The 10468-nt window shown below is 58.9% G+C and overlaps 1 protein-coding gene across 1 annotated transcript; it reads right to left on the bottom strand.

Moving 5' to 3' along the window:
* Positions 1-3263: 3263 nt before the first annotated feature.
* On the bottom strand, positions 3264-8656 carry IHH (Indian hedgehog signaling molecule). Its single transcript, XM_008145153.3, has 3 exons — positions 8291-8656; positions 5587-5848; positions 3264-3922 (listed from the first exon to the last, which is right to left on the bottom strand). The coding sequence occupies exons 1-3, from the start codon at positions 8600-8602 to the stop codon at positions 3264-3266; spliced, it is 1233 nt and encodes a 410-aa protein (XP_008143375.2). The 5' UTR covers positions 8603-8656.
* Between the last annotated feature and the right edge of the window lie 1812 nt (positions 8657-10468).

The raw sequence follows: 10468 nt of genomic DNA, 5'->3' as shown, positions 1-10468 counted from the left end.
TGCGGGCAGGCAGCACCTTCAGGCTGTGTTGGGGAGATGAAGGAGTGCAGGCCCACGTGGCTTCAGAAGAGCCATGGCCAAGGTGATTGGGTCTTTCCAAACACAACAGAGGAGCATGCAAGGACAACTTGGGGATGGGGATCTGAGGAGAGGCCTCTGCCCAGGGTTCGGCGGCCTCTATGTGGAGGTAGTCTCCCTAGCTGCTCCAGAGGCCTCACAGCCAAGGTGGGATCTCAGGCTTAAAAACCTGAAATTGACTTGGACCCTTTACTCACTCTTACTGCTCATCCAAATGGGCTTCAAGTCCTGGCCATTTTCCTGCCAAAATGTCTACAATCCGTTGCCTTTTTCTGACCCCATGGCCACCTCTTCAGTCCAGAAGTTAGTGAACTTCTTTACCCAGTATATAGATCCTGCTTCCATAGCTGCCTTCTCTGGTCTGTCCTCCACACTGCAGCCGGGTGAGCTTTCTGAAACAATCTAGTTGCAAGTTCTCCCAGCTTCAACCCCTACAGGGGTTCACCAAGCCCTCAGGATAGAGTCCAAATGCATGGGACACAAGGCTCTGTGTAACCTGACTGCCACCCACCTGTCTACCTCAGCTTTGCCAAACCCACTTGCACGGAACAGCTTTGCAATGCTGACCTGGTGGTGGTTCCTTCAAACCCCCAGCCTCACTCAAGCCTGAAAGCCTTTGCACTTACTGTGTCCTCAGCCTGGATCCCTTCCTTTAGGCACCTGCCATGCAAACACCTCCTTGCCTTCCCTGCATAGTCCTCATCTCCAGGACATTTTCCTAGCTCCAGCCTCTCTGTGGCACTCCAATAGCCCCTGTAAGGATGTCAGGCACAGCACTCAGCACATGGCAGGGACATCCCTCTCCCTGTGCTGCTCCCTGCCATCCAGTTCATTGAGAGCAGGGACTGTCTCTTTCCCTCACTCTGGCACAGCGCCGGACACATGGTGTCCAGTAAACAATGACTAAAGGCTACAACTGTGAATGAAGGCTACAACTGTGGATGCAGCAGCCTTGGCCAAGGACTGAGCACCAGCCACGCTTTGGATCAGTAGCTGCCTGGGCCTAGGCTCTATGATTGACCTTCCATTTGGCCCTTGGCATCGTACAGAGGTTGGGGCAAGCTGGGTTCTGGAGGGAGGGATTTGGGGCCATCACAGTGCAGAGGTGGAGGGTGGCTTTTTAGGTTGTTTCTCCTGGTCTCGCTGCTCACATAGTTTCCTCACACCTGAGGCCAGGATTCCCAGAAAAGTTGCAGGTCTCCACCTTCACTCCAAGTTGCATAGATTCAAATCTTGCTTGTCACTTGTTGTATCACCTTGAGCAAGTTACTAACCTCCCTGTGCCTCTGTGTTCTCATTTGGAAAATGGTAATATTATAGTATATACCACAGTGGGCTGTTATGAAAATTAAATGGGTGCTTCATGTGAAGCACTTAAAACAAAGCCTGGCAATGGGGAATCTTCATTAAATGATAGCAGCTTTTATTCATTATAGCCTTGTGGGGGCCTATTCCCCCAGATGACACAGTTCCCGGAGGAATGACGTTTTCTCTGGAGTTTTCCTCTATGGAGATGGGGATTGGTAAGATAAGAATCTGAGCAGTCACCCCAGCACAGTAATCTCTGTAGGAGGTTAGAACCTTGGCAGTCGTATGCTCTAACAACCAGCTCACCACAGTGTGAGGAACCCTAATTTGTAGCATACACCAATTTCCATGGTATAAATAGTCCCACCATAGCCTATATCAATTGGCTCATGAAGTTCCTGAAAATTTAACAATTGTACCACTGAGCCTGGGAATCGGCTAACCTGTAGTGAGCACAGGGCCCCACCTTCACCCCAAGATTGGTCATTTGGGCAGGGCTGGCAAAAGTATCATTCTGTTTTGGCAATAAACTGGGCCTTGGGCCATCTGCCATGTTTGGAGTGTTTGTAAAAGTAAGTTCCTGGGCCATCACTCTGGATCTATTAAAGCAAAATCTTGGAAGGAGGGCCAAGAATAATTTTTAACAAGCTGCCTAGGTGATTCTGAGGTTTTAGAACTTCCAGGTTAGGGACCCCTGATTTATCCAAGAAGTCAGAAGGCAGATGTGATGTCTCCAGAATAATTTCACGCCATGGTCCATGATCACAGTGAAGAGTCAGAAACCCAGGCCCCAAGAAAGACTTGAGTCAGCAGGGAAAGCACTGTGACTAGAGGTGATGGTCTAGATGAGCAAAGTGACCATGAACTAGTTGCCTCACCTCTCTCTCTGGTCCAACCTTGGGGTCAGCATGCTAAGGCCTGTCCTGGCATGAACACAGCTTTCTTTTGAGACTTTGCAGAGCTTTGATGAGAATGGACCTGCAGAGGGGGTGGAGTACTGGAGGGTTTGTCCTCAGGGGAAGGTGAGCATATCCCTAGACAGGACCACCCCTGACTCCAGACTATGCAAGTATTGAACCCAGTCAGCATTCTGGACTCTATGGCTCTAACAACTTAAATAATTTTTATTACAAAAGGAAGAAAAGACCAAAACATCCCTCAAATTCTCCCATGGGCTTCCCCCTTGGCGCCAATAAATAAGGTGGGGGAGACTGACCAGAGGAGGGGGAGTCATGGTTCAGCAGAAGAGGGAGCTTAGCCTGGGCAGTGGCAGGGAGGACATCCAGCCCACTCCCCTGTCCCGGGCACTACGGTCACATTGGCTGGAACACAGAACTCTGCCCACTGACAGCAATAGTCTCTGGGTGTGTCCCAAGGAGTGTGGCCAGGGAGGAAGAACATGTCTCAGGATGGCCAGGATGGCTGCCCCACCCTGTAGCCTTCTCAGTTCCAGGCAGCATTGAGTCCAGCCAGCTCCCTGCTGGCTCCCAGGGAATCTAGCAGCATCAACTGAGGTGCAAGCCCACCAAAGGGGGGCCTAAGACAGATGGAATGGGCTCTCCCCATTGAGGGAGGCAGGTATGAAAAATCGTAGCGAGAGCTGGCTGGGTTGGGACCCACTGTGCAAGACTAGAGGTCTATAGTTAGAAGGACAGATCACCCCTTTGCCAGCTCAGCTTGCAGCTCTGTCACTACACCAAGATGGTGGTGGAGGACTCTGGCATTACCCAGTCAAGTCTCAATGGTATATCTCTGTAGGGGAGGCAATGGTGGGATCCATTACCCCCGCTCAGGTCTCTTACAGGGCCAGTGCCCTCCAGGTAGGGAGGCCTTTGGATCCAGTTGGGCAGTTCCGGGAGGACAGTGGAGGGATCTTTTCAGCTCCCTGGCCCGGCCATGCCCAGTGAGTGAAAGCTGCTCTCTTCCAACAAGAGCTGTCCCAGGCGGTAGAGCAGCTGGGGGTACCAGTGCACACCCTCCCCCAGGGTCCAGCTGCCCCACGTCAAGCTGTGAAACAGTCGAAAGGGCCAGAAGGCCAAGTGAGCCAGGCGGTGGTCAGCCACGGCCGCGAAGCAGGAGGCCACCACATCCTCTACCACCAGTGTCCCGTGCCTCGTTAGTGGGGCATAGGCCCCAAGGGCAATATGTGTGGAGACAGCTGCCACTCGGGCAGGCTGCAGGCCTGGCACCCCAGCCACTAGCACATACTGGCCAGGCTGCACTTGACTGGCAAATGTGGCCTGGAAGTGGGCCGCTGGTTCTGTGTGATTGTTGGCAGTGAAGAGCAGATGGGCAGGTGTGAGTGCCAGGCGTCTCGGGGGGTCCTGGGTCTCGATGACCTGGAAGGCCCTCAGCTTATCTGGCTCACGATCCAGGAAAATGAGCACATCGCTGAAGGTGGGGTTCCCATCCTCCCCCATGGCCAGCACCCGGTCTCCTGGCCTCACAGCTGACAAAGCCACACGTGCCCCACTCTCCAGGCGCACCTGGGCTCCAGCAGGGAAGCAGCCACCTGTCTTGGCTGCAGCTGAGTGCTCTGTGGGAAGAAGGGACATGAAGGTGTTACTACTGTGGAGCTCAATTCCCAGTCATAGCACCCTTCCCAAGCCCAGCCAGTGCTCCCTCTTGCTCCCAGAGAGTCCCCATCACCATATCCTGGCTCCTATCCCCACTTCCCATGCAGCCTTGAACCCATTCCAACCCACAATGTGATCTCTGCTCTTCCCCCAGTCTAATCCTTTGCCAATGAGAGGAGCATATTGTGGCTCCAGTGAGTGAGAAGGAAAAGGCCATCCTGAAGCCCAGATGCAGCCCCCATCTGTTTTCAATCCCGACAATGTTGTGCAGCAGTCAGAGAGGTCAGAGGTCAGCAGCTGAGCCAGGCAGTGGTCAGCTGTGATTGACACCCAGAAAGCTGCAGCCTCATGGAGAAGGTGAGTCACTTAGCTCCTCTGGGGTCTAAATGTGCCATTATTTCTCACTCCCCCAATGGTGCCCTCTCAGACTGACATGCCAAGTTCTGTGCCAGAGCTGGCCCTTGGAGTCTATATGGAAGTGAAAGGAAGACCAGCTGTGGGGTGAATGTAGACTCCAGGGAAGCCTGGCTCAGTGGCAAGGGTAAAATCACTGTCTCAATTCATGTGCTGGGTACTTATGCAGGAACAGGACACAGTGGCATCAGTGGGTGGGTTGGAGAACAGTGTTTGGGGGTCAGGAATAAGGAATGGAAGTGGCCTCTCTGGGAACTGGCACCGAGCCAGTATTTGCAGGTGAAGGGTGGATGTGACTTGAAACAGATATCGTGGGCAAGAAAGTGCTGAGGAGAAGGGCAGTGTGGGGGTGGGGTGGGGTCACCCCTGTGGGCCAGGTGGGATGAGGAATAGTAAAAAGGGGCCTGGTCTCCGTGTGCAGGGTCTGTGCATGTGACGATGCCTGGTACCAGCACGGAGGGCTGAGCCTGCAGCCCTGGGGCCAGGAAACATTTGAAGCATCCATGACTGGATTCAGTGTGGTGACGGGGATGCTGACAAGATTTGAGAGAGGGGCAAGGCCCCAGTGCCTGCCAATTCGGATCAACAAGGCGGCAAATCTGGGAAAATACACTTTATTGAGTCCACTCTGTTTATTCTGGCCCTCATGGTTGGCTTTGCCCCAAAATGCCCAGTTTCAGGGCCCTGAGGGAGAGGTGGGGATGCCTGCACCCCCTGGGAGGAGCACACATAGTGCCCTAAAGGGCCTGGCCTGCAGCCCCCGTTGTAGGTTCTGAACCTCTGGGTTCCTGGTTCCTGGTCAGACTTGCTGATGTCTGGGCAGCCCTGGCCCCTGCCCCCCACCCCACCCGCCTCATTCTGCACCAGGCTGGGTGGGGAGGCTGTCTCTGTCACAGCCTGGGTTCCACATCCGCTCAGCTCGCTGTCTCGAACCTCCTGCTGCAGGCCCTGGACTGTGGACCTCAAGGTCAGCACCCAGCAGCGCCAGGACAGGGCCCTGTCTCACTAGGCTCCCAACATAGACACTACCAGGCACGGGAGGAGCAAGCGGTCACAAGCGGAATCGGGGAGCGCCGCCGACGTCCTCTTTCCCGGGGTTCCCGCCTCCATCCCCGGGAGGGTCTCTTCTTCTCGGCCCCAGCGGGCCCTGCGCCGCCTGCCCACGCCCTGCGGCCCCGGCCCCGGGCCCAGTCCCCCGGCAGCGGCTCACCGGACTTGACGGAGCAATGCACGTGGGCCTTGGACTCATAATACACCCAGTCGAAGCCGGCCTCCACTGCCAACCGCGCCAGCAGTCCGTACTTATTGCGGTCGCGGTCCGACGTGGTGATGTCCACTGCGCGGCCTTCGTAGTGCAGCGACTCCTCCGAATGGTGCCCGTCCTCGTCCCAGCCCTCAGTCACTCGCAGCTTCACGCCGGGCCACTGGTTCATCACCGAGATGGCCAGGGAGTTCAGGCGGTCCTTGCAACGCTGCGAGAGGAAAGCGCCGAGTTAGGGGGAGGAGCTGGCCCGCGTGCAGGTGGAGTCGTAGCCTCGCTCTCCCAGCGCAGCCGCTGGAGGTGGGAAACCGGGAAGGGGTCTCTCTTCCTCTCTCTTTGGAACACGGAGCCCTAACTTACTTCCGTTATAGCATTAGCATCGGCTGCCCCACGGACCTGGACCCCTGGACCGCACAGTGACGCCACAGATCTGAAGTGCGTGGCAAGCCCTATCCCCTTAGGGCTCCTTTCTCGGATAAGGGGCCCCTCCCTTCTCTGCCCCGCTCGGTACCAATTCCTCCACAGCCTACACCTTTCCAACGCCCAGTCCCTCTGTTTCAAGGAAGCACCGGAGACCAGGGACGGCCTGCTACCTGAAGGGGCGGAAGCGGCCTGCGGCGGGCCTGCTAGGCGTGCAAGGCCAGAGATGCCCAGTAGGTGTCACCGTAGCCTCAGGGCTGAGGCCCGGGGACACCAGCCCCGGAGGCGCGGCAGGTGCGGAGACCCAGCAGCATGGGGGTGTGTTGGAAGGGAATCCCGGGCATACCTGGATCCCTCGGGCACCACAAAGCACTCCTGATGGGACCCTCTTATGTCCAAAACTTGCCCGCACCCCTGCCGAAGTAGGGCAGCCCTGTAACCAGAAGTTGGTAGAAGGACTAGTGCCCGGCCTGGCCCTATTAAGAGCGACGCGGAGCGTCTCCCGCTACCAGGGTCTCCGCAGGGTTGATAATCTTAGGTAACGTCCCCCGAGCCCAGAGTCCTCCGCGCCTCGGCGCTGCTCCCGTCTGGGAAGGGACTCCAGAAATCGAACTTCTAATCTCAGGGAGCCGCCTCCACGCTCCGCCTCACATGGGGTGGGAGTAGAGCCGCGCCCGCGGGAAGGACGGGAGAGATCACCTGTCTGTGCTGACTCCCCGCGTGCCTGCAGCCCAAGGGACCCTGCAGTTGACTGGGGGGAGGGGCCGGCCAGAGAGGGGGCCCTTCCACAGTCCTTGACTCTGAAGTTCGAGGTGCCGCCAGGCGTGGGTAGCCCCTGTCTCAACCTACCCCCACCCCGCAGAGCCCGGCCCCACAGACCCTTGGACTCCGTCTCCCAGGAGCCAACAACGTTTACAGCCCAAGGCCCGTAGTCCTCCTTGGCGGGCAAGCTAGCTGGGGCGCTCACTGCCCCAGGAGGGAGCTCCGTGTGCTCTCGCCTCCAGGCTTCTAGCCTCCCACCTCTGTTCTCTGGCGGCCCCTGCTCTCCGCCTCTCTCTCTCCCGCCACCCCCCGCCCCTTCGGGTCCAGAGCCGGGGCGCGCGCTGTCAATGATTGCCCAGCCCGTGGCCCGGATCCTTATCTGCATTCCTCTGCGCCCAGCCCGGCCCGGCCACCAGCCAACCTTCGCCCCGACACTGGCCGGCCAGCCCCGGCGCCAGGGCGCATGCCGAGGGCCGTGGTCTAGCTGCTTTTCCTAAAGCACTTAGAACGTGGGCTGCCCGCCTGCGAGGTGTAGGGGGGCGAGGGGGGAGCGCTGAGCAAGGGGACGTAGGTCTCTTCCCCTGCGGACCTGGTTGCAATGAAGAAAGCTTGCGTCTCCCCCCAATCCCGCCCCTCGGAGCCCCCCCCCCCCCGCCCTCCACTCCCCCAGCGCTTGTGCTGAGCACTGGTCCCAGCATGCAGAGACTAACTTTAGCTCTACTCCCTGCCTCCCCGGCACCCAAACCCTCCCTTCCAACCCAACCCATTCCCACCAGCAAGCCCAGGGGTCCCCCAAGTTCGGCCCCAGCGCCCAAAGGCCCCCGTCCCCCACCCTTCAACCGCAGGGGCGCCTCTCAGCTCTCTGCACAGCACAGACACGTGGGCTCGCCCGGCAAGTTCTCTTTCCCACCTTCACCTTCCTCGCTGTTCCTTAACCCCAGACCCCAGCGGGGGCAGCGCATCTAACCCGCCAGGCGCAAACCTCCCGGACAGGAGTTGCCACCTCCACAGCGACCGCGAGTGGAGGAAAGGAGCTGCTTCGCCTCGGGGTGCCGAATGGCTTCTAAATGAAAGAGGCGCAGCCGTGCGGAGGGTTAGGCCAGGCAGTACCGCGTGGATCCCGGTGGCGCAGGAGGCAGCCAGATCGAGGTGCCTCCGGGTGCCGGATGCCGCGTATGACCCGAGCTGCCAGCGCGCCGGGGCAGAGGGGCCGTGGCCAACCGGCTGGGTTGTGGCGCTCGGCAGCAGGGAGCTCTTCTCATAGCCATCGGCACGATCCATGGGGGATGCCGACGCGCCTGCCGGGACCCCTGGCTATCCCAACTGGGCAAGAAGCGGCTGGGTTTGGCGAGAGGGGCAGGTGCCAGGGGGCGTGCCAGCCAGTGGAGCAAAAGTGCCAGGGAGGGCGGATAGGGCCGGGCAGGTGGCGGTGCTTGGGCAGTGGCGCCCTAGGAGGGCGGGTCGCGCTCACCTGGGTCATGAGGCGGTCGGCGCCCGTGTTCTCCTCGTCCTTGAAGATGATGTCGGGATTGTAATTGGGGGTGAGCTCCTTGAAGCGCTCCGAGCTGCGCGCGATCTTGCCTTCATAGCGCCCGCTGGCGCCCAGGGTCTTCTCGGGCACGTTGGGGCTGAATTGCTTATAGGCGAGCGGCACAAGCTTGCGCGGCGGCCGCCTGCGGCTGCCCACCACCCGGCCCGGCCCGCAGCCCCGCGCCGCTGGCACCAGCAGCAGCAGCAGAAGCAGGCAGAACCGCAGTCGGGGCCGGAGCCGGGCGGGAGACATGGCCGGGAGCCCGGGAGAGCGGCGGGCGAGGGCGCTTGCTTGGTGGGCTGATGGGTGGGCTAGTCGACCCGGGCCCTAAGGGGGCTCAGGCGTCGGGGTGGCTTCGGGGGGCTCCGGGTGGGGGCGCCATGGGCTGCGCGGCGTGGCGCAGGGCCGGCGGGACTCAGGTGCGGGGCGGGGGCCCGGGGCCCTGGCTGGTGGCGGCGCGCTGTCCCCCTCGGCGCCTCGACTCTGAGCTGCCCGGCTCGCCCGCCGCCAATAAATAGGCCGGCCCGTTTGTTTTGGCAACGCGGCGGCGGCGGGGGGCGGCGGACGGCGGGGCTGCGGGCCGCCGGGCTGGGCTGGGTTGGCCGGGCCGGCGGGTTGGCGGGCCCCGCGGTTAGCACCCCGGCCCGGCGGTCAGGCGGCTCGGGCGGAGCGGGAGCTGCTGCTGTCTGCGGCGCAGCCCGGGGCCGAGTGAGAGGGGAAATGGAAGAGATCCGGGCGCGGGCCCCGCGCAGACCGCACCCTGCCCATGTCCCTGCCTCCTGTGTGCTCGACAGCGAACCTGCAACAAGGGCAGCGCAGCCTCCTCCCCCTCAGGCGGGCGGCCCCCGGCACCAGCCAGCCCTCGTCCTGCTCGCTCCGCCACCGCGAGTCCACCAGCCCGCCCGCTGCCCTCAGCGCCCCCTGCGCTGCCTGAGTTTGCCCTCCCCGCCCGGACGCGCCCCACCCCGCCTTGGCCTCGCCTCTGGGCTCCCCGCGGCTCCGGGGTGCCCCGCCAGGCGCAAACCTCCCGGACAGGAGCTGCCACCCCCACAGCGACCGCAACCCACGGCGCGGCCGGACGCGAGGGGCGGGGGGCAGTGGCCGGACCGCACAGCCGCCTACGGTGTCCCCTGCGGGGAAGTAAACCCAAAAGGCAGGAGGCCGCTGGTAACCTGGTGCCCCACCCTGGCGCAGGAGACGCGCCCTCTCAGCCGCCGTTTGTGAAGCTGGGAATGCTGTTAAAAGAAGCAAGATGAAATTGCAAAGGGATACGCCAAGGTGTAGAGAAGTGCAGCCAACATAGTGACATCAACAGAATACCAAAGAAACCCCGACTGGCCACCATAAAGAGGGGCAACACAGGGGGCTTGCTAAGAATGCAAAAAAAAAAAAAAAAAAAAAAAGCCAGTGGCATACACTACAGGAGCTGCTAAATAATTACTCTCTTCCTTCTACTTTGCAAATTAACAAGGACAGAGAATATGTAGAGGCAGCTGGAGAAGTAAACATGGGTTGTGTGTTTATTTTAATATGCCATTCAGGAAAGCTGAATGAATTAGGTTTCATTCTGCTAAAACAAGAAAAGGCAAGTATGTAAAACACACACACACACACACACACACACACACACACATACACACACCCCCAAACTACATATATGATTTAGTTGTGTATATTCTACAAAGTCAATAGCAGTAGAAATAAAAGGCTGAGCAATTAGAAGGTTTAAAAATTCTCATCCCCAGAATATGATACAACAGGTACTTATGTGCCCGATACATGGAAACTATTAGATATTATTACTTGCAATATTTAATTTAAACTCACAACCCCAAATGAGCTAATATCCCCAAGTTACAAGTAAAGATTTTGAATTTCAGAGAGGATAAACAACCTGCCCCTGGGGATTCCACTGAGGGTAGGGAGGGACCCCAGAGCAGATATATTGGCCCTCTCTCTGTGCAGCACCCACCCATTCAGTACAGCTCGGGTTTGGGGCTAAGATGGCTTTTCGCAGATGGACTCACATTTCCTCTAGATCAATTTTGTGAACACAAATTCAGAATGGGGAGGGACTCACTCAAGATAAGGTTTAGCCCAAGCACTTCATATCACAGA

The sequence above is a fragment of the Eptesicus fuscus genome, chromosome 11 (assembly GCF_027574615.1).
Source record: "Eptesicus fuscus isolate TK198812 chromosome 11, DD_ASM_mEF_20220401, whole genome shotgun sequence".
NCBI lineage: Eukaryota > Metazoa > Chordata > Mammalia > Chiroptera > Vespertilionidae > Eptesicus > Eptesicus fuscus.
The sequence above is the reverse complement of the archived record's forward strand: the minus strand, read 5'-3'. Positions and strand labels throughout refer to the sequence as shown.